General features: G+C 50.4%; 3 protein-coding genes and 2 non-coding genes across 5 annotated transcripts; 3 read left to right on the top strand and 2 right to left on the bottom strand.

Annotated features, from left to right (window-relative positions):
• Window positions 1–4,382: 4,382 nt before the first annotated feature.
• On the bottom strand, window positions 4,383–4,485 carry BCR38DRAFT_t359. Its single transcript has one exon. It is a non-coding gene; the product is annotated as a tRNA-Thr (tRNA).
• Window positions 4,486–10,775: 6,290 nt separating this feature from the next.
• Window positions 10,776–13,638, top strand: BCR38DRAFT_504889 (glycoside hydrolase superfamily; the record flags this gene model as incomplete). The annotated part of the gene is made up of 8 exons (XM_040864907.1): window positions 10,776–10,947; window positions 11,005–11,087; window positions 11,140–11,303; window positions 11,359–11,492; window positions 11,562–11,763; window positions 11,814–11,943; window positions 12,003–12,169; window positions 12,240–13,638. The coding sequence occupies exons 1-8, from the start codon at window positions 10,821–10,823 to the stop codon at window positions 13,636–13,638; spliced, it is 2,406 nt and encodes an 801-aa protein (XP_040710179.1). The 5' UTR covers window positions 10,776–10,820.
• A 4,338-nt stretch (window positions 13,639–17,976) lies between these two features.
• BCR38DRAFT_114826 (major facilitator superfamily domain-containing protein) lies at window positions 17,977–20,277 on the top strand. The gene is made up of 5 exons (XM_040853412.1): window positions 17,977–18,641; window positions 18,690–18,803; window positions 18,864–19,616; window positions 19,674–19,891; window positions 20,080–20,277. The coding sequence occupies exons 1-5, from the start codon at window positions 18,272–18,274 to the stop codon at window positions 20,149–20,151; spliced, it is 1,527 nt and encodes a 508-aa protein (XP_040710180.1). The 5' UTR covers window positions 17,977–18,271; the 3' UTR covers window positions 20,152–20,277.
• BCR38DRAFT_t358 lies at window positions 18,013–18,115 on the bottom strand. Its single transcript has one exon. It is a non-coding gene; the product is annotated as a tRNA-Thr (tRNA).
• A 338-nt stretch (window positions 20,278–20,615) lies between the features above and the next one.
• BCR38DRAFT_114789 (N-terminal domain of NEFA-interacting nuclear protein NIP30-domain-containing protein) lies at window positions 20,616–21,927 on the top strand. The gene has a single exon (XM_040853411.1). It carries the CDS (start codon window positions 20,798–20,800, stop codon window positions 21,659–21,661), a length of 864 nt encoding a protein of 287 aa, XP_040710181.1. The 5' UTR covers window positions 20,616–20,797; the 3' UTR covers window positions 21,662–21,927.
• The last annotated feature ends 10 nt before the right edge of the window (window positions 21,928–21,937 follow it).

Genomic DNA, 21,937 nt, shown 5'->3' on the forward strand with positions numbered 1-21,937 from the left:
AGCGTCGTTGATTAAGCGCAAGCCGCCGTTCTTCTTTTGGACCAAAAACCAGTTGTTACGGTAGCTCGCATGACTCTCTTTAAGGACTCCCCGTTTGATTCGATCCCGGAGAAGTTGTACGATTTTTTCGACCAAAGGCTTCGGAATAGGGACCGAGCGACTTTGCCAGGCTTTATGAGGGATAGTTCGTATTGCCTGGGGAGGCATAACGTCACTATGAATTCTTCCGCATTCCGTGAAGTCCCAAGCGAGGGATGCTTCTCGGTTATACAGAAGGTGTGTGAAAGCTTCTATCTCCTCTCTGGTAAGAGTAGACTGACAAGTTTCCAGAATTTTCTGAAGACGATCCTCTGTTAATCTGGAGCCTCGATCGATCTCTGAGAATTTCGGCGTGATAAAAGGGTCGAATTTAGAACACGCCATCTGCTGGACTTGCACTGCGTTGATCAAGGCTAGAAGTGGTATCAGTAGTATCTTCCGTGACTGTAGGAGTCCTATATTGACTGGTCGGTGCGCTAGTGGTACTCGGCGCATGCTCAGGTTGATCATCTTCGACGGTTTCCGTAGGCTGAGACGTGTTCTTGTCCTGATCAGGGCTAGCATCAACAAATGCTCGACCCGTACGCCTCCTCTTGAGTTCATTGGCGTTTATTGAAACGTTTCCCTTTGCCCTATCTTCGCCAGAGGTATTTGACTCAGTCACATCCACGATGCGGCGGTCGATCGGAATAACCTCCTGAATGTAGTTATTAACTCCCGATCGTTGACTAAGCAGCCTGATTTGGTTGGCAGCAACGTAGTCAAAGATTGACCTCCCTTTTTCTTCCTCTAACCGATTTATACAGGTTTTCTTGAGGTCCGGTAAAGGTGAGGGGGGAATGACATTCAAGGGTAAAGGCCCGGTCCTTCCAATTAGACTGAAGCCCGGCGTATAGGCAGGGTCGTATTTTTCCTTCCAATTCAAGTACAGGTTGTATAGCTCGGTGTTATTTGGATTGTTAGCTAGAATCGCTCGGACCACATGATAAAGATTTCGACTGTTGACGGCAGTTGCGTAGATATCTCTGCTGATTTCTCTGCCCTACATACACCTGAAGACCTAAGGCAAGACGCCGTTCTTGCAGACTTGCCTTCGATCGAGGCCTTAGTAGAGGCCGATCAGACGGGTACCCTTGTGAGGTACGTCAGAGACCTCGCAGCGAGGGAACTGGCACACCGGGAACAGGTTGCGATGTTACGCGACCTACTGAACCAGCTTGACGAGAGACAGGCCCGATACTCCAAGCTCTGGGAAGAAGAAACGACCCGCGCCTCGTTACTGGAACAGCAAGTTCGAGAGCTGGCTCAAGATAAAGCCCAGCTGAATGAGGACATCGTTCAACTGAACAGAAGAACTGCCTCCCAGGGAACGAACCAGGCCCAAAGCGGGGGTGCAACGCGCGTCTCCGACGCCGACATCTTCACCGACGATGATAGCGGCAGGGTTAAGGTCTATTTCGATCCTTGGTACTATAACCTAACCAAGGCGATAGAACTTTACCCAACAAAATGACCCTCCGATCAGGACAAGATGCTCCTCATCACTCAACGACTGGGTGGTGCGGCGTCTAGGGAATTGATGCCGTACCTACACGAAAATAACGCCTACTGTATTACTCACTGGAAGGAGCTTCTAGATCACCTGTACACGTCGTATCATAACGAAGACCAGTTGGAATCGGCTCGCGCCGACTTCCGGGAACTCCGTATGAGCGATAAGGAGGAGTTCCACTTATTCAAGACAACGTTTATGGCCTAGCAGGGCAATCCCTCCTACCCTCTGACTCGTATAAGTACGAGTTCAATCTACGCCTATGCCCTCGCGTCAAACTGCAAATGATACGAGATTACGACGACCCGAACACCGGATTCACCAAGTTCGTCACTCTAGCGGCAAGGCAGGCAAGCGCTCAGAAAAGAATCTATGAAGAACGAGAGCGAGGCCGGAAGAAGAACCCCTTGAAGGAGGACAATAAGGAGTCTACAGGAGCAACCCCAGCTGCTCCTGATCAGGCCAAGAAGGACCCTGCTGCCACCCCACGAAGAAGATTGGGGGGAACCCAGGGCCAAGCTACAGGTCCGACCAGCGAGGAACGACAACGACTAATAAGGATCGGAGCATGCTTTAAGTGCAAAAAAACCGGACATTTAATGTCCGATTGCCCCGATCAGGGCCCCAATCAAGATATCCAGGCTTCAATTCAAGCTATTGTCCAACAATCCCTCGCCGCAGCGGTAGCGGCTATGACCACAACCAGTAAAAGGATCCCTACCCTATCCTCTCGGGCAAGAGCTCACCGGGTCGTTGAGATGGATACAAATAGCGAGGAAATCGAAGGTTCGGGAAAAGAATAGACTCCAGAAAAGATACCTCCATCTGGAGTAAGGTGTTGACTATTGAACGATATGGATTCTCTGTTGCTGCACTGGACTTAGTATCCCTATTAGGGGGAAAGTCCCTGTCACTACCGTGTAGCCTCACGAATAGAAGAAACTCTCTTCCTATATCTTCTTTGATCGACACTGGAGCAGGCGGCTACGCCTTTATGGACTTGAAGACAGCTCGACGGGCCTATAAGGCCCTTGGGGCTGAGATTATCAACGACTTCGACCCCGTCCCGTGTGGAGGGTTTGACGGTGTCCCGACTCAATGGATAATAACGGCCCTTATAACCACGATGGAGCTCGACGGACGGACATTCCCTGATACAGTGTTCCTCTTGATTATAACTGGGGGCACGCACGAAGTTATCCTTGGACGGAATTGGCTAGCTAAGCACGACGTCCTCCCTGACTGCCGTAGACACAGACTACGGTGGCCGAAAACCCTACCCATTGACAACAGGGTACCGCCGGAAGATATATCTAGCCCTGATCAGGGCAAGAAGGGTATTAAACAAACCAGGGAACGCCCGGGAGTACCTCCTTCGAATGATCCAGCCCCCCTCCAAACGCACCCCCCAGAACTGTGTCACCCGGGGCCAACCCGTAAGAACCTTACGGACAAGGGCCAACGCCGGAACCTCGAACGTATGGACAGGCAGCTCCATCCCCGTCCTAGTCCTAACTTCCACCCCCGGAAGAAGGACAAGGGAACAGTGCTCCAGAAGGACGAGCTGGGCATTGACATAGCCTTGGTTAACGCCTTGGCTTTCAACGCCTGGACAAAGCGATCCCCTGATCAGGTGGGCGTGACCAGTATCTATGAGATCGAACGTACAATCGAAGAAAGACGGCGCGACGAGGGGGTTGACGAGGACCCCCTCCGATATGACGATGCGACCCTACGCCGAACGGTCGACGAAGTGGTCCCAAGACAGTACCAGCACGAGCGGAGTATTTTCTCTAAGATCGAGTCGGACACGCTAGCGTCTAGTCGCCCTGGTGTCGACATGAATATTAAACTTGAGGCGAATCACAAGCTATCTTTCAGTCCGCTATACCATATGACTTCTAAACAGCTTGAGGCTGTCCACGAATATATCATGGAAAATCTAAAGAAGGGGTTTATCGCGCCAAGCTCAGCACCTTGGGCGTCTCCTGTACTCTTCGTGCCTAAGGCCAACGGGGGACTACGCTTCTCCGTTGACTACCGAAAGCTGAATGCGGTAACGAAGAAAGATCGATACCCCCTGCCCCTGATTGAGGAAACATTAGCCCGACTTAGCCACGCGAAGATCTTTACAAAAATAAAAAAAAATATTAAATACGCCGTAGGTGTTAACCCTCGGTACCTCTACAAGTACTCCCTTAAGGGGCTATAGATGATATAGCGGGCCCTTAAGCCGCGTCGGGCGGTTATACAGGTAAACTTGTAGCCAAACGACTACTAAACCTCCTGTCCCTCCCTAAGTCTGTGCTACAACCCCTGCCTGAACTACCGATAAGCGTGGTAATGTGGCACTTAAATTCGTCCTCAGGGGTGGGATGCTGCTGATGTGCAGAAGATGCTCGACTATTTTTTGTCGCGACAAGTCGTAGTATCTGCTAATTGGGGTTCTCGTCGAGCGTATACATCTCAACCATACGCTCAAGGGGATAGACCGTAACGTGGTCTAGACGCTCGCAAGAATCGCGGCGAGGGGGCGTGCTGCGCGCCTTCTATCGTGAGGGGACGGGTTCGCCGACGATCGTTATCGGATAGGCGAGGTCCGATAAGGGGTCGGATTAACGATTCGAATTCTGGACCGGCTGTCGAGTTATATTCCGCCGACGTAGTGCTTGATGGTCGACTGGCTAGGATGCTCGTAATCCTAAACTGCACCAATCTCCCTATTATCGCTAGGTAGGCGAAGTCAACAAGGTGGGCAGCGCGCCGTAAGGGTTGACTAAACCCCCTTGTATGTCAGCTGCGGGATTCGAACCCGCGACTCGTCACCGACCCAAGTGGGCAAGGCTCAAATCGGGACTTATCTACCAGCGAAGTGACCAACTACACCAGCCGACGATCTTTACAAAGATTGACATCCGACAAGCATTCCACCGGATTCGCATGGACCCCGAGGCTGAAGACCTTACGACTTTCCGGACCCGTTTCGGGTCGTATAAGTACAAGGTAGTGCCCTTCGGGTTAGCGAATGGACCATCGACTTTTCAACGTTATATCAATGACGCACTTATAGACTACCTGGGCGACTTCTGCGCAGCGTATATCGACGATATCTTGATTTATTCAGATAACTAACTGGAACACGAGGTTCACGTGAATAAAGTGTTACAACGACTACGGGAGCATGGCCTCCAGGCCGATATTCAGAAGTGCGAATTCTACGTTACGAAGACTAAGTTCCTGGGATTTATTATCAGCACCGAAGGGATCGCGGTCGACCCAGAGAAGGTACGAGCCGTTGAAGAATGGGAACCCCCCGATCGAGTCAAGGGTGTTCAATCGTTCCTTGGGTTCTGTAACTTCTACCGGAAATTTATCAGGGATTTCGGCCGCTTAACCCGACCCCTAACAAGGCTGACCCGTAAGGGACAGAAGTGGGAATGGACCGAGGAATGCCGAGTCTCCTTTACGAGTCTGAAAAAGGCCTTGCTATCGGCGCCCGTCCTCGCCCATTACCACGAGGGCTGGGAAACCCAGATAGAAACGGACGCATCGGACGATGTGTTAGCTGGAGTATTATCGCAGAAGAAGTACGGCGCAAGCGGTAAAGGAAGCAGATCACAAACGGGCTTTATTCACCCCCGTATGTAGCATCGGGCCAGCGAGGCAGTTATGTATTAACGCCGTAGACAGTGATGACCTGATCAGAAGTGAATCAGACGGACCTCGAGGATACGAGGTGGTCGAGAAGATCTTACATCATAACCGTACCTTACCGGAACTAGAGGCCTGGCGCACCCAGGCTCGGTCTGATCAGGACAAGTATATAGACTGGAGCCTACAGGAAGGGTACCTGATGTACCAGAATCGCCTCTTCGTCCCCGACAAAGATAACCTACGAACCGCACTCGTAGCGGAACATCACGACCCGCTAGTCATGGCACATCCGGGTCAGAATAAAGTCCGACGTCTGGTTTCCCGGCAGTGTTACTGGCCAGGGCTCCATGGCTTTGTGGATCGATTCTGTGCGAACTGTTGGACTTGCCGGGCTAGTAAGGTCCCTCGCGATAAGACACCCGGACTATTACACCCGTTCCCAATACCGGACCGACCGTGGCAGCATATCGTGATGGATTTCAAGGAGTTTCCCCCTGATCAGGGCGGATTCGATAACGTCTTTGTGGTTATAGATCGGTTAGGCAAAAGAGCATTCTCTCTGCCTTGTTACCGGACCGTGACGGCCAGGGATGCAGCCCTCCTTTATTACGACTATGTGTGGCGAGTTTACGCATGGCCCGACTCGATCATATCCGATCGGGGACCTCAGTTTATATCCGCGTTCTGGGATGAGCTCTGCCGACTCGCCGGCGTAAAGCACCATCTAGCTTCGGCCTACCATGGACAGACCTCCGGCCAGGTAGAGATTATGAACGAATACATCGACCAGCGCCTAAGGCCATACGTGAACAGGTACCAGGACAATTGGGCTCGTATGTTACCTGCGCTAGACCTGGCCCAGGCGACAATGCCACATAAATCGACGGGACTCTCCCCTTTCCGATTAGAATTAGGATACGAACCAAGAATGCATTTTGACGTTACAGCTAGGCTTAATCAGGACAAGATGAAGCCTAGGGATCGCCTTACACATGACGAAGCCGCCGCAGTAGCCGGACGGATGTATAAGGGTTGAGAATTCGCGAGACGACTGATGGCTAAAGCCCAAGAATGCCAGGCCGGACAAGCGAATAAAAAAAGGCGTGAGCCTGATTGGGGCGTCGGCGACCGAGTCTGGGTATCAAAGAAGGGTTGGAACACTGATCGACCATTCGGACAAACTGGACTTTCCGAATGACGGCCCTTTCGAAGTCGAAGGTCGAATCGGGCACTCATACGAGTTGAAGCTGCCTAACCGACTTAAGATCCATAACCAATTCTCGGCCGACCGCCTGCGGAAGGATCCGGACAACCCAGTCCCGGGCCAGCGACGGAAACCACCACTACCGGTAGTAGTTAAGGGCGAACGCGAATGGTACGTATCGAAGATCATTTCGTCACGACTCTATCGAGGCAAACTACAGTACATAGTGGATTGGCTAGGCGCCGATCCGGACGATACATGGTACAACGCAAGAGGATTTAAGAACGCCACGTCTAAGCTCCGCGAATTCCATACGGAGTACCCTGAGAACGCCGGACCACCGGCACGGGCTAGCATATTGGCTGAAGGCCTCTGAAGCGGGCTACGATGACCCTGATCACCCCGAGGATGACAAGCCGCTCCAGAAGGGAACTAACCGACAACGTCGGCGTAGATCGAAGAAGTGAGGATACGGTTGAGATTCGAGGGCCGCGAGCGTCCCTCTTCCGAAGGGGGAGGGGGGTAATGTAACGCCGGTCACGATGCCTGACCCCTAGGCCCCTGGACGAACAGGGACACCCTAGTATAGGTGTCCCACCTGTACGCGCTGCCCTTTTCTTTATAATGTAGGAAAGAGCATTTGCACTTAGATCTCTTTCTCTCTCTTCTTCAGTTTAGTATTCGTCAACAGAGATAGACTGATGTCGCAACCCTGATTCGAACTTGCAGTGCCTCTGCCGTGTCACAACAGCAGCCTTTATTAAGGCGCATGGAACACTGTTCTCCGAAAAGACAACTATCGTTCTAGTTCTCGCGGCGGTCAGCAACGTTCTCGGCAACCTATACTACGTCGCAATCAGTAACTTCTGCGTATTAATAAAATATGGTCACAAGGATGGTCATATTCGTAAACCTATTTGTCCCATTCGTGCCGACGCTAAAGACGAGACCTAAGAAGACGTGAATAGCGCCTATACAATACACGGGGTGACACATAGATGGACCTGGTCGATACAAAATACGCGCCAATAGAAGGAGTATTCACAGCTGGCCTTAATGATACCCGGATTCTTAGTATCATTTGAATGAACAACTCAGGAGCACTGGGTTATTCAGCAGCGGCTGCTCCCACATACAGGTTTATGTTATAGGCGGTTGCGAAAAGCACACAGGACTATGAACAGGACTAATATTAGCCGAAGCATCCATGGGGTGCATTGGCTTGGACTCCTGTTTGCCAATCAAGGTAAGCTGAAGGAGGCAGATGAGATATACATCCGGGCACTTCAACGCTTTGAGAAGGCACTTGGACCGGATCGCACGTCGATACTCGATACTTGGGCCTCCTCTACGTGGATCAAGGCAATCTAAAGAAGGCAGGAGGAGATGTACACACGGGCACTTCAAGGCTATGAGGAGGCAAGCTATGCAAGCAAAACGCTAAAGAGACATTGTCTCTGTTGATCAATTTTGTTTTCTTGCTCCTGAACAGGTGTTTCGTCTCAATAACATTGCCTTTGTCCAGACCGTATGCAGTGTAGTGCATGCGCTGATTCACATCGCTCTGATACTGAGTCTCTGTTACGTTACCATCAACGTCAGTATGTGGCATAACCTTGCAAATTGGGGCCAGTGTTATATACTTCATGGCAGTTTTCATTACATCTGAACTGAAAACAGCGACATTGCCCTCCATGACAGGCGTAAAGTCGGGTTTTTACATCGGCAGAAGTGAAGGCGGCAGGGCGAGTTCAGGCCGTTGTTTTTTTCAACCTATTCGACAGCGAGGGTTCTTGTACCCTTTGGCATGTTCCTGATTAACTGGCTGGATACGAAATTTCTGTGGAGTTTGGACTCGACGACGGGATCTTTTTGGATTGGCACGGTCTGAATGTCAGAGTGAAAACGTAAGTAGATACCGACTTACGATGGATATACTGAACAAGGTGTAAAGCCATGCGAGGATGATAAAAACAGGCAGTTATACATTTTCTCGCACTGAAATGACAGAACCAATAACTCCTTAAATATTTAACGAGAAGCCTTCGGAGTCCTCTGGGTGAGAGAGAACAGACAGACAGACATCATAGAAAGTGCGTAATTGTGAACTGAGGGCTGCGCTGACCACCGGGCGGCAGAGGAAACACATCCTGACTCCATATAGCCCCATACCTATTGAAGATCTTCATCGATTCCCAATAAGCCAATAACCGAGCGTTTGAGTTGCCTGTTGTTGAAAGAATGTAATCCAGGCCAGGTTTTAGGGATAAACTAGACCAATTTCAATATGCTGTGTCCCTGTAGGGAATCAAGTTAAGCTTCCCTTATTGTTTCATACTAACCATTTGTCGAAAAAGCTCGACAGCATGGACCGAAGTGACGAGCAATGTTTTGTTAGGCTTGGTATTGCGGAAATTGCACTTGAGGCTGACAAGATCACACAGAAAGAACATACTTTTGCTACATATACGTATACTATCTCCTTTGGCAGCACAGTCGAGTGTGCCGATGTATATAACTTAGCGTCATCAGATGTAAGGGATGCTGCATTATCTTGAAGTATCCTGTGCAAATGCCGGCATTCATAAGGATTCTCAGTGTTCGCCTGCTAGAACACCCCATATCTTCCCATGTGACGTCGCTGCCAACGTTCCACCGCTCTCGAAAGCTGCTAACAGAAATTCAACACGAAATATGGGGAGTATTCATCCTCACAGCCAATAAATGCTGGCTTTTCCCTCTCAAATACAATCATCAACGACTAGAATCCACAGTCTCTATGATATTGAAACTATTCTCAGTTAGTTCGGTGTGCCGTGCCATCTTCAACCTGCTATGCCCAATCCATCTCGAGGTGCACCCGGTAGGGTTTGAGGAAGATGCGCCCCCAAAGACAAGCTCAAGGGAGGTTGCCGTGGCGCCGTTTACGTCACCACCGAGTACGACACATTCATTTTAGAGATAGATCGAGATGATTGGCGGTAATCGAAGCAAGTAATTGCGGATGGCGAGACTTTTCCAAAATACAGATATAGGTTCACGAGTTCACGGGCATTACTCACTTTTGGGAACCATGCCACGACTCCCTCACCATCCAACCGTGTGGACGGATGAGGCAGACCATGCAGATTTGCAAATGCCCACACGGGTGGCAACTGGCACCAAGTAGACCAAGATGTGATATCTCCGAAGTTTAGCTACGCACCAGCATGCTGCGTAATGTCTAATTTCCATGGCCAGCCGATTGCCCCCTCATTTCAACCCGAGGTGCGGGTTAATTTCGACCTACAGAAAATGTCTCCAGGCGAGTAATGCATTGTTGGAGTATTATGAGCTATAGAGCAATATATAAGCCAGCCCTAACATGCTATTGGCTGTTCCATCTCAAAAGCTGCCGGAAATCTGCCGATGATGAACTCCAGATCCATGATTAATACTCCCGATATGGATATTCCCCGCAAGCCAAGGTCGGGGCATCCACTCAGCTCCATTTTCTCCATGTTTTTCGCCAGCCCCGTGGAGAATAATAGTCCGGGGTGCGTATCGGTAGTTGTTTTCGGGCCTTCGATCATGGACCGATGAAAATGCGGAGCAGACCTGGAGAACTGCGTCTTCTTAGGGGCTGACTGCATTTCACCCACCATGCCTCGTGGTTATGTTGACTTTCGTACACATTGAGAAAGGGGTATAGAGTATTTATACCCCGCCTACACACACAGTTCGTGGTGCAATGCCACGAACAGGCGTCCAATACAGTAGATACGGGACTCGCTAAATGATTGTCCCTGGAATCACGTTCATACGACCTTGTGACCTTCATCTCCGCAAACTACCCCATTATCCGCCGCATCTAGCATGGTCTGTGTTATTCCTCACTGGCCCAACGACGCGGTGAGCATCTCGGCCGGGGTCGCCAAATCCACCTCCATGAAAAATGCTCTAGACTGTGGGGAAGAAGGGCCGAATCTCCATTGCATCGGAGCTTGCAACATCAACTATGACCGGCGTTACTCCGATGGCATTCACAAATAGGGAAATTGGCACGCGGGTGTGGATTGCTGGGAGTCGCTGTTGGTCGGACGGCATGTCCATTCCCAGTGCGAGATTGACGTGATAGGTTATTCGATGGGGTGTACCCTGCCTGGTGGACAACGGACGAACCAAAGTAGTGTTAGTGAGTTCGTACATCCCTATCTTAACGGTTCAAGACCAAAATCAAGCTACCAGGTCGAGTGATTCGCGTCTACGTGGAACCACAAGCTCCAGGACTATAAGTTTGGTAGACTTCGCCCCAAATAATGGCTGTTGTAATGCGCGATCTCGACCGTTTCTTAATCCAATATTGAGTCTTGACGTCCAAGTCCTCCCACCATGTTTTCGTCCTCGATTTTGGGCGTAGCCTTCTTGGCTGTCCTTGGTAAGACAGTCAGCGCGCAGGACGATGTGATCACAAGTGATGAGTTCTTCTACGGCGACTCGCCGGCAGTGTATCCGACTCGTATGTACACATTCCGATGATCCTTCTGGAATTCAACGATGGCTGACACATGCCCAGCGGGTATGGATGAGAATGGTACATGGGGCGATGCGATGAGCAAAGCGAAGGTCTTGGTCGACCAGATGACACTGGAAGAAAAGGTCAGCATACGAGTCGTCCATATTTTCTGCATGGACTAACCCCGCTTCACAGGTGAATTTGACCGGTGGCGTCACTTCCGAGACGGGATGCTCAGGGTTCATACCCGGTGTAGAACGTCTAGGCTTCCCCGGCTTGTGTCTCGCAGATGCCGGGCAAGGCGTCAGATCAACAGACTATGTCAGCTCTTGGCCGTCTGGCATTCATGTTGGTGCCAGGCAAGTAATCTGATATTCGCAGGTTTTTGCCATATCCGCTAACGCTAGCAATCAGTTGGAACAAAGAACTCGCCCGCCAACGAGCCCATTTCATCGGCAGCGAGGCCAAAGTAAAGGGTGTAAACGTCTTGCTGGGACCCTGCGTGGGGCCCGTTGGTCGAGTCGTCAGTGGTGGGCGTAATTGGGAAGGTGCGTGATAGTGGCCTGCACCCAAGCAACTATGCGTATTGCCAGAGCACTGATGAATCAAAATTATAGGTTTCTCAGTCGACCCCTACTTATCCGGTGGCTTGGTATACGAGACGGTGTCTGGCATCCAGGGCGCCGGAGTAATGACCAGCACCAAGCACTTCATCGGCCAGGAACAGGAGACTCACCGCATTCCCTCCAGTTCTGGTGATTACGTCGAGGCTGTTTCTTCCAACATTGATGACAAGGCGATGCATGAGCTTTATTTATGGTAAGATGTCACTGTGATTTTCAGCATTGAAAATCCTAATCGTGTTTCAGGCCTTTCTATGACGCTGTTCGTGCAGGAACAGGGAGCGTCATGTGCTCTCTACAGAGACTCAACAACTCTTATGCTTGCGGAAACAGCAAATCCCTCAACGGCTTACTCAAAGGGGAACTGGGCTTCCAGGTGAGGGCAAAATGGACACCGGATTTTGAATTCGAGTACTGACTCAAATCTTCTCCCAGGGCTGGGTTGTGTCTGATTGGAACGCCCAGCACGGAGGAGTTTCAACTGCACTAGCTGGTCTTGACGTAGCCATGCCCAACTCCGACGGTTTCTGGGGAGAATATCTCGTGGAAGCGGTGAACAATGGTTCTGTCACCGAGTCTCATCTTGACAACATGGCAACGAGGTCAGTTCTTTCCCTGAAACCTACCAACTTCCTACTTTTCAACAAGTTCCTAACCGCCCACATCTTTCAGAATTCTCACATCATGGTACCAATTAAAGCAAGACCAATCCGGCTTTCCCAAACCCGGTTACGGAATGCCCCTAAACCTTAAACTTCCCCACAACGTCGTCGACGCCCGCAACAAGAGCGCAAAGTCAACCCTCTTCGACGGCGCAGTCGAAGGCCATGTTCTCGTCAAGAACACCGGCAGCTCTCTTCCCCTGGACTCCTCCAAGATGAAACTTATTTCCCTTTTCGGTTACTCTGCCAAAGCCCCCAACCAAAACAACTACGAAGACCCCGCCGGAGACGCGTCCTTCAGTGCCTGGCCCATGGGTGCAGAATCAGGCAACCTTGAAGAGCTCAACGTCGGGTTTTTCGGAAACCTGAGCCATTCCTACGCGAGCATCTCCCCTAATGGGACCCTCGTCTCCGGTGGTGGCTCGGGATCTACGGCGCAGAACCTCATTAGTGCACCTTACGATGCCCTAGTTGCCCAAGCGCATGAAGACGGCACCGCTTTGTTCTGGGACTTCGAATCCGGAAACCCCTCCGTGAACCCCACTTCCGACGCATGTATTGTCATAGGGAACACTTGGGCTACCGAGGGTTACGACCGCCCCTCCCTGCGGGATGACTTCACAGACGGCCTGATCCAGACAGTAGCGGACCAGTGCGCAAACACCATCGTCGTGTTCCATAACGCGGGCGCACGAATGGTTGACACTTTTATCGACCACCCCAACGTGACGGCGGTCATCTTTGCGCATTTCCCGGGCCAGGAGAGTGGGAAAGCCTTGATCTCTATCTTATACGGGCAAAGCAACCCCTCCGGGAAGCTGCCGTACACAGTTGCGAAGAACGAGTCAGATTATGGGGCGCTGTTGAAAGCGGATATGACGCTTGCTACTGATCGGTACCAGAAGTTCCCGCAGTCGGAGTTTGACGAGGGGGTGTTTATTGATTACAAGCATTTCGATTCGCTAAATATCACGCCTCGGTATGAGTTTGGGTTTGGGTTGAGTTACACTACGTTTGGGTATGCGGATTTGGAGGTGGTCAAGACGGATGTCCAGACGCAGGTTTATCCGACGGGGGATGTAGTTGAGGGTGGGCAGGAGGATTTGTGGGATGTGGTTGCGCATGTTACGGTTAAGGTGTCGAATACGGGGGATCGAGACGGAAAGGAGATTGCGCAGTTGTACGTGGGTATTCCGGGGGATGATGTGCCGGCGAAACAGCTGAGAGGGTACGAAAAGTCCCTGATTGCCGTCGGAGAGACGATTTCAGTCGACTTCCCGCTAACGAGGAGGGACTTGAGCGTGTGGGATGTTGCGGCACAGATATGGAAGTTGCAAGCTGGGGAGTATCAGCTGTTTGTGGGGAGCAGCAGTCGAGACCTGCCACTCAAAGGTACATTGACGCTATGAGAGGCAGTAAAGACAAAGTATAATTGTAATTTAATATCGAAGTAATGCCGGAAATATTAAGAAGATTCTACAATCTACTTTTTCAATGACGAAAGTTAGTCAACATTTCACCAGGTAATACAACAAGGACAGGAGACATGACATTGTTCGTACAACAGTATAATAATGAGACTCAGGGGTCACCTTCAACCATGAGTTCGTAAGATATCCATGAGAAGTGTCGCATTTGCATTCATCTAATTCTCTAGGGAGATGTGGATTGAACGTCACATTTACCACGAGGTAATCGTCCCTTCGTTCGACTCACTATCCGTGATTGACGGCGGAATAGGGATGCGATGTCCATCTCGCTCTGCTTGAAGGGATTAGCGAAGTCTCTATGCCTATAAATGCAATGATCAATTGGCCAGATGGATCTTTAGAGATCGCGGTCTTACTGATGAGTCCGTAGGTAGTTCTGCAAGCATATCGCAGTCGATTTGTTCCATGCTCAACGAACCCTTGAGCATCTGATATGCCGTGTAAGCGATTTCACCAACTGATGGATCATAATGAATATTCCACGTGGAACAAGTGCAGTGCACTCACTTCTCTAAAAACTGTGATAGTTTCGTATAACCTGTAGAACATCCGAGTCCTTTGGCTCGAGTTACATGTTTCACCGCTTTATTTCAACAATGATCACGTTTCATCCAAGGAAGGTTTGCGCGTGACTTTTAGCCGATGTATTTCAGTCCTGTATGATCAGCTCTCCTGGCATGTAAGAATAAGAATGAACATATTGAATCGGCTATGTTTTACCAGAATACCTTTTGCATCTCTTGCTTAGCCCCCGACTAGCTGACAAGCTCACCTTCTTCATTGGAGTACGTATTCGACTTATTGACTCTCATATTTTCGGAGGTCACTATCGCAACAAAGTCACAACCTTCGTTGGTGACGGCTCAAGGCTGAGGGGTGCCGCATGTTGAGAAGCTTGGATTGCGATATTGCTCCGCGAAAGCTTGCAACACGATCTGGATAGAGCCACCAGGTATCCTTTCAAGCGCTATAATGTCCATCTCTGTGTAAAATGTTTGAGGGCATGTATGCGTAGGAACTTATCACGATGTTGACAGGGGGCGATTCCTTCCTGGGGGATAACCCGCGTACATCTCCTCGGAATATGATAGCCCGCCATTTGATGATTTAGACTCCCTTACGATGTGTTCCAGTGAACGCTATTAGACATCAGCTTTTAAGTAAGCTTTCTATTCTTCTGGATACCAGAGTCAATGTTATGTTGGGAGTTTAAGAGGCTAGAGTCGCTCTTATCCCTATTGTTGGACCCTCAAGGTTACTACACCAAGACTGCCAAGTCAAAGAGAAAGGTATATGGCCGCAAACCGTACGATTATGGGCCAATATTACCTCTACCCATTGAACCACACAAGTCCTGCCTGTGAGACAGGCATCAGTCATTCCTGTCTATATAAGGCCCCTATGGCCGCCATTCACTTCTCTCAAGACTCTCCAGAGATCATGACACATTCAATACAAGACCATTTGCCCACAATCCAATACCTATCCCAAGAACACTATACAATCAACTCCTATTTCTTGAATCTTTAAATAGTTTTCTGTATACAAGCTCTTTTAAACAGTATAATATACCTACTTACTCCTAGGAATTAAATTCTCACCCTACATAAAAAGTCAACTTTAACAATTCCGACACCTTTGTCCTGGTGGTGGGTCTTATGCCCAATTCTCGTACCCGTCTTCCTCTCTATCCCCAGCATTCTGCATTTTCGTCCATATTGCCCTCTTGTCCCTCAGGTTCGCCGAAACTACAACTATTCTCCTAACGGATAAGGAGTGCGCAAATTTCCTTCAAGAACTTCACCCTAGCTCTATTGTTAAGATCAGCCCATTCAGACCGGTCAATTGTCATGAAGAAATCATCACTAGCCTAAGCGGGGAAGTTGCCTAGATAGGCCGCGGTAACATGGGATAGGAAGCAGACTCAGTGGTGGGCCAAGCAATTATAATGACGCTATTGGCGAATTACCGATTAGATGGCATAGAATAGGCAAACACATAAACATGTTATGACCATGAGGAAGCAGAGCTTGATCTTCATCCTGCACCGCTGGATCAGGGAGCAGATACGATTCGCCATATTACAGTACCACAAGATAGAAACAGACGGCTACAAGTCTCCAGCTGACCATCCAGACACACTTGCAGGAAGGCTAAGTCCGCTGTGCCAAGCTAGTAGGGAGGGCCGCCGCAGTAGAAACAGAGGCAACGAGAGAAGAATGCACTGTCCAAGAGCTTGCTGCAGCAATGGGAACGAAACAACCGCAAATTCGAGGTCAACTCGGATGGGCTGATGGTGGTAAAACTAGCAGGATCCTATAGCCCGGCACAGGAACATTGCGTTCGGGATTTCAAGGATCGGCTCAGAGTGCAAGGTGGTCACGACATGGAACCCGGCAACCCAGTTGTCCGCAAGCCGATTGTGGTGGTGCCGGCCCGCACCAGCCCTTTTTCTAGCTTTTTCATTCTCTTTCGTGCTCGACGGCTGATTTAGAGTGTCTTAAACTTGCTCTAGCGTAAGCAGCCAAGAGGCACACGTTCTGTACTTAAGGGCCTTATGGTCACCTTCACTCCTTTGGATTTGGGGAGATCAGAGAGACATATCAAATTCCATGCGATGTTATAGCTTGCAATAAGTCCGATAGTGGTGCCTAAGTGAATAACAGTCGAGGCGGCTATACTTACTTCCAAAGCGCCTCTGCTGAAAATCAAAGCTTCAAAGAAGTGACCTAAACGTCAGTGGTGCGATCAGGTTGGATTTTAAGTCGCACAGAAAGACAAAGAGCTCACGGAGGCTGTTCTCGAACCCAAACAAAACTATAACAAATATATCGTCGGGAACAATCATTTTCCGGCGGTCATATGGGGGAGGGGGGTTGGGGTCATGTGGTGAAAAGTAAACTTGGACCATTTGCAACGGCTTGGGAGGAGCGACAGAGAGTAGACAGTCACAGGATATTGTTCTTTTCACACCCAAAAAGTAATACGTACCCCACTTCCTGATGCGCTCAGTTGATATCAAAACTCACCAAATCACACCTACTTTTCAACCGACCACCAACCATTGAAGACGAAGACACTCCGAGGAAAACTTTTCTGCATATCTTACTCTCCAATCACCAGCCTGTCTAGGAGTAATGTTTACCGGTATTTGCGACCACGCGCGCTTAGCGTCGGGCGCAACTAGCGCGCAGCTAGCATTACGTCGTTGATAAATCGGACTAGTTCCCGATTAAATACGTAAAGAGGTATACAAAGACATCTGTTTATGAAGTATACTCTGATATATACTGTAACGAAACCTCTAATAGTCTAGCTGCGTAAACCACTAAAGAGTCTGTAAGGGTTTGTGCTAGTAAGTAAGTCCTGCTGCGGAGTCCTTTAGCAATAATATCGGGGTCTGACGTATGGAGTATAGTGCTTTGGGGTAACTGAAGTATTCGAGTAGGGTAACTGGGAATAGAGTCGTCAAGGCAGTTTGCCTCACCAATGGGTTAGATTGATGCTTAGATTGATCACTGAAGTAGAGACTGTCTATCTATGAAATGCCTGGGAGTCCTGTTGTCAAAAACGGCGGGTCACATGGTATTGGAGCATAGAAGCACCATATCATTAGTTCTAGCTTTGTCTAGACTGTTGTTTGATATTAAATGTGGGATTGAGCACCACAGTGATTCCTAAGGTTGAAAGGCGCTTTATGCTTAGAATAAAAGCGCTTTGTGCTTCAGGATAAAGGCGGGATAGAGGTAGCCTAGTAAGGCTGGACCCTTCAGATTACTTAAAGGCAATGCACACAGCCAACAGAACAGATAGAGGGAATCGAGCATGGAAAAAACGGTGACCTAACCATAACCACCAAATTATTCTTTTCATATAACCGTCATATCACGGTCATACTGCAAGATACGTGAATATCTAACACAAGTCGTAGTATCTGCTAATTGGGGTTCTCGTCGAGCGTATACATCTCAACCATACGCTCAAGTGGATAGACCGCAACGTGGTCTAGACGCTCGCAAGAATCGCGGCGAGAGGGCGTGCTGCGCGCCTTCTATCGTGAGGGGACGGGTTCGCCGACGAGCGTTATCGGATAGGCGAGGTCCGATAAGGGGTCGGATTAACGATTCGAATTCTGGACCGGCTGTCGAGTTATATTCCGCCGACGTAGTGCTTGACGGTCGACTGGCTAGGATGCTCGTAATCCTAAACTGCACCAATCTCCCTATTATCGCTAGGTAGGCGAAGTCAACAAGGTGGGCAGCGCGCCGTAAGGGTTGACTAAACCCCCTTGTGTGTCAGCTGCGGGATTCGAACCCGCGACTCGTCACCGACCCAAGTGGGCGAGGCTCAAATCGGGACTTATCTACCAGCGAAGTGACCAACTACACCAGCCGACAGCGTTATATATATGAGGCGGGGCAACGATCCGAGCTCGGAGATTTCCGGGATCCCCCATCCATCCTATTTAGGACCAATAACCACCCACTACTGCCTTCCTCATTGACATCGCATCCCACAAGCTGTGTTTTAGCACCGAGGCCATCATTCAGAGATGAGCCCTGCGGAAGCAAACAACTATGGTGCCGATGCTGGTCGGCAGATAACACCAAGGCTCGATGCGGCCGGTACCGTCGATGATGTCTCGACAACCGATTCCGAAGATGATGGAGGATATCAACCTCTTTGGGTCAAGCTGGCGTGCATCCTGGTCGACTTTTTGACGCAGATGTACGACCAAGTCAGAATCGTACCCGAGATCGCGCTCTTCGAACGGTCGATATGCCTCAGCTACTACTCTGCCCACGATCCCTCCGTTATTGGGCCAGGGCAGTTGGTTCCGGAGTTTCTGTGCAAGATTCCGCCTGTGCAGCAGAAACTTGCTCACTTGAGAGGCTGGAAGGCTTTCTACGATGGACTTGCGGGTGTGTGCTTTACATCTGCTTGCATTTCTTTCATCTGACTATGTTCAGTGCTCTTGACCGCAATACCAATGGGCATTCTTGCCGACAGATTTGGGCGTAAGAAGATCATCGCAAGCAGTATAGCTGGGCCTATAGCTGCTACATCCTGGATACTTTTGGTCGGTGAGTACCGCGTGCATCGCACCCAGCGAATTGCAATGTTCTTGTCTGATATCTGATCAGGTCTGGGTGGTCTCGGAGGTGGAAAAATCACCAATATCTGGTGGTCGTCCCTTTTCTTCCTCTTTGGGAATCTCTCATCTGCCAACGCAACCCTCTACGCCGTTGCTGCAGACTCGTGTCCCCCTTCGAAGAGAAGCCAGTACTTCTACTACTTATACTCGACCTTCTTGGTCTGTGAGCTGGTTGCACCTGCCTTGGCGTCCGTCACAATCAACAAGCAGCTCCTCATTCCATTCGGCGTGGGCCTGGGGTGTCTGGTGCTCTGCTTTCCGATCCTGGCCATCATGCCCGAGACTCACAAAAGGCACAAAAAGCCCCTGCCCAAGTCTCGAGCGGATGGACAAACTGACGACCATGACCCCGAGGCCGCTCCACTGATTTCGCGAACGCCCGGAGCTACTTCAAACTCGCCGAGCTTCCTCTCCATCCTGAAACAGAGGAACTTAATCATCGCCTTCATCGTGTCCTTCGTAGGCGCATTCAGGATTGCCACGGTGTCAGTCCTTCTCCAGTACACCGCCGCTCGGTTCGGCTGGCCCATTTCACGGACCGCGATCCTGGTCTCTGCTATTGCCGCTATGAACATCGTTTTGTTCCTAGGTCTCTTACCGCAAGTAATTGCATATTTGACCACCAAGCGGCACATCCCCCCCCAGCTTATTGATTATCAGGTCGTCCGTGCAAGTCTTTGCATACTGGCCTTGGGTGCTCTGCTCATGGGTTTGGCGCCGTCGATGTACATGCTTGTTCCCGGTAAGTGCCTCTGAGAAGAAGATGTGTGATCGAAACGCAGCATCTAATTATGTACAGCGGTGCTTCTTTTCGCGTCTGGGTACGGTACTCGTGTTGCAGTCCTGTCCATAGTGTCATCCTGGACAACCGACAATGTGCGGGCTCGAGTTTTCTCAATAGCTCAGCTTCTCGAGAACACGGGGAGAATGGCCTCGGACCCGATGTTGTTGAGAATATTCGCTGCATCTATACCACTAGGTGGATTCTGGCAGGGTCTGCCTTTCTTCGTGGCTGCTGTAAGCAAAGCATTCCCCTTGCCTAATGTTCTGCTTGCAAGTTCCTGGCATGGTTTACTGGCATGGTTTACTGGCATGGTTTACTGGCATGGTTTACTGGCATGGTTTACTGGCATGGTTTACTGGCATGGTTTACTGGCATGGTTTACTGGCATGGTTTACTGACATGGTTTACCGACGTGCTTTAGTCGTGCTTTGGTGCTGGCGCCTTGGCTTGGAGGTTTGTTCGAGTCGAACCCAGAAGTCAGCAACGGGGATAATGAGAAGGTAAATCAGAACTTTGATTGGAATCTGGTTGGGAAGGAGGGTGGACGAGACCTCTGGGGTACCCTGGGGTTCTCTGGCATCGATGCAAAGCTATCAGATCATGCCAACAATTAGACGCGAACTTGAATTGGCGAGAACTGGCCATACCACTCGGAAGCAGAGAAAAGACGAGAGAGCGAAAACGCCGTGTATTCGTTCTTGTTCACAGTTCACAGGTCACCATCCTGTCGAAGCCCAACCAGAGCTTAGGCTAGTTGATTGTTGGTGGCTGTAAGTGTCGCAACTCGTCTCAAACCCACCCCAGCTACGGCGCATTTGTAGTACCGGGAGGAGAAAATTTGATATCCCCCTCCTCGACACATGCCAATATTGATGTAATTTGATTTTTGAAGAAACTCCCCGTACATGAAAGTGTTCGAGTACGTACCAACCAATTATCGGGAAGCCAATGTGGGTGGGGCTGTAACCAGACCCTCAGGGACGAGCTCAAGAGCTCACCACTTCACAACTTCGACTTTCTCACCAGGATTTTAAGACGCGCAATCTCAACGCGCAGCACTCGATTCCGCCCACAGCCGCCAATTTCTGGCTGGAGGATCGCTCCTACAGCTTCCGATTGATACCTACACCCCACACGCAATGTCGTCGCGCTTCGTCTCGGGCGGCATCATCCCCGGCGACGGCACTTCACCAGCCCCACCTCCTCCAGCTGGTACTGCCGCGACAGCTTCAGCCATAACCCCAGGAGCAGCAGCACCCTCGTCAACCGTCAAATCCACCTCTAGCACTCTCAGCACTGCCACGCCCACCACCACCACCACCAGCGCACCCCAACCCAATCCGACCACCGCATCCGCCTGGTCCGAAGTCGAATCCCGTCTGCAATCCGAACGTCTTGCCCGCGAAGCCGCGCGCAAATCCCTCGTTGAAGGCACCAACAGCCAAAACAGTCTGTACGACGTTTTACAAGCCAACAAAGCCGCCAAACAAGCCGCGTTCGAAGAAGCAAGTCGGCTGCGGAACCAGTTCCGGGCTTTGGACGACGACGAGATTGATTTCTTGGACGAGGTGGAGGAGGAGAAGCGGAAGGAAGAGGAGAGGATACGGAGGGAGACGGAAGAGAGGTTGAGGCGGTTCAAGGAGGCGCAGAGGGGGTTAAATGAGGGTGAAGAAGGGGAAGTAGGGGCGGGCATAGGGGAGAATGAGGTCGGATTGGAGTGGAGTAAGGGTGCGGCGGGACGGAAGAGGAAGAGGGAGAAGGACGAGAAGATAAAGGGGTTGAAGAGGAGGGTGAGTTCGGGAGTCAAGGTCGAGGCAAAGGAGGAGGGCATCTCTGGTGAAGGTCGTGGTGAAAAAGGCGTGCGGAAGGTCGAGGCGAATGCGAGCGAGGCCTTGACGGAGACTAATGCTCTTACGAAAGCGACACCAGCGCCCGCACCGTCTCCAACAGTGGCAAAGCCGAAGCTTGGCCTCATGGATTACGGATCTGATGACGATGACTGAAGCAGGAACTCGTCTTCACGTTCATTATCCTATCACCGGATGCCCATTAAATCGATGCTGGACATCGTTGGCTAAATCTTGCCCCAACGGCATGAGTCTGGACGCTGCCTCGTCGGCGTACACCAAGCATCCAAATCATGGATTAAGACTCCTCGGAGTCCAGTCCACACGGTGAGACTGTAATACGTCCATGGCGTGGCCGCGTAGACTGACGCTTTGAGAGGCGATAGAGAGTCCCGTCGATATTATTATACCCAAGGATGCGTGATCACTGAC

This window comes from Pseudomassariella vexata, assembly GCF_002105095.1.
Source record: "Pseudomassariella vexata strain CBS 129021 chromosome Unknown BCR38scaffold_22, whole genome shotgun sequence".
NCBI classification, from domain to species: domain Eukaryota; kingdom Fungi; phylum Ascomycota; class Sordariomycetes; order Amphisphaeriales; family Pseudomassariaceae; genus Pseudomassariella; species Pseudomassariella vexata.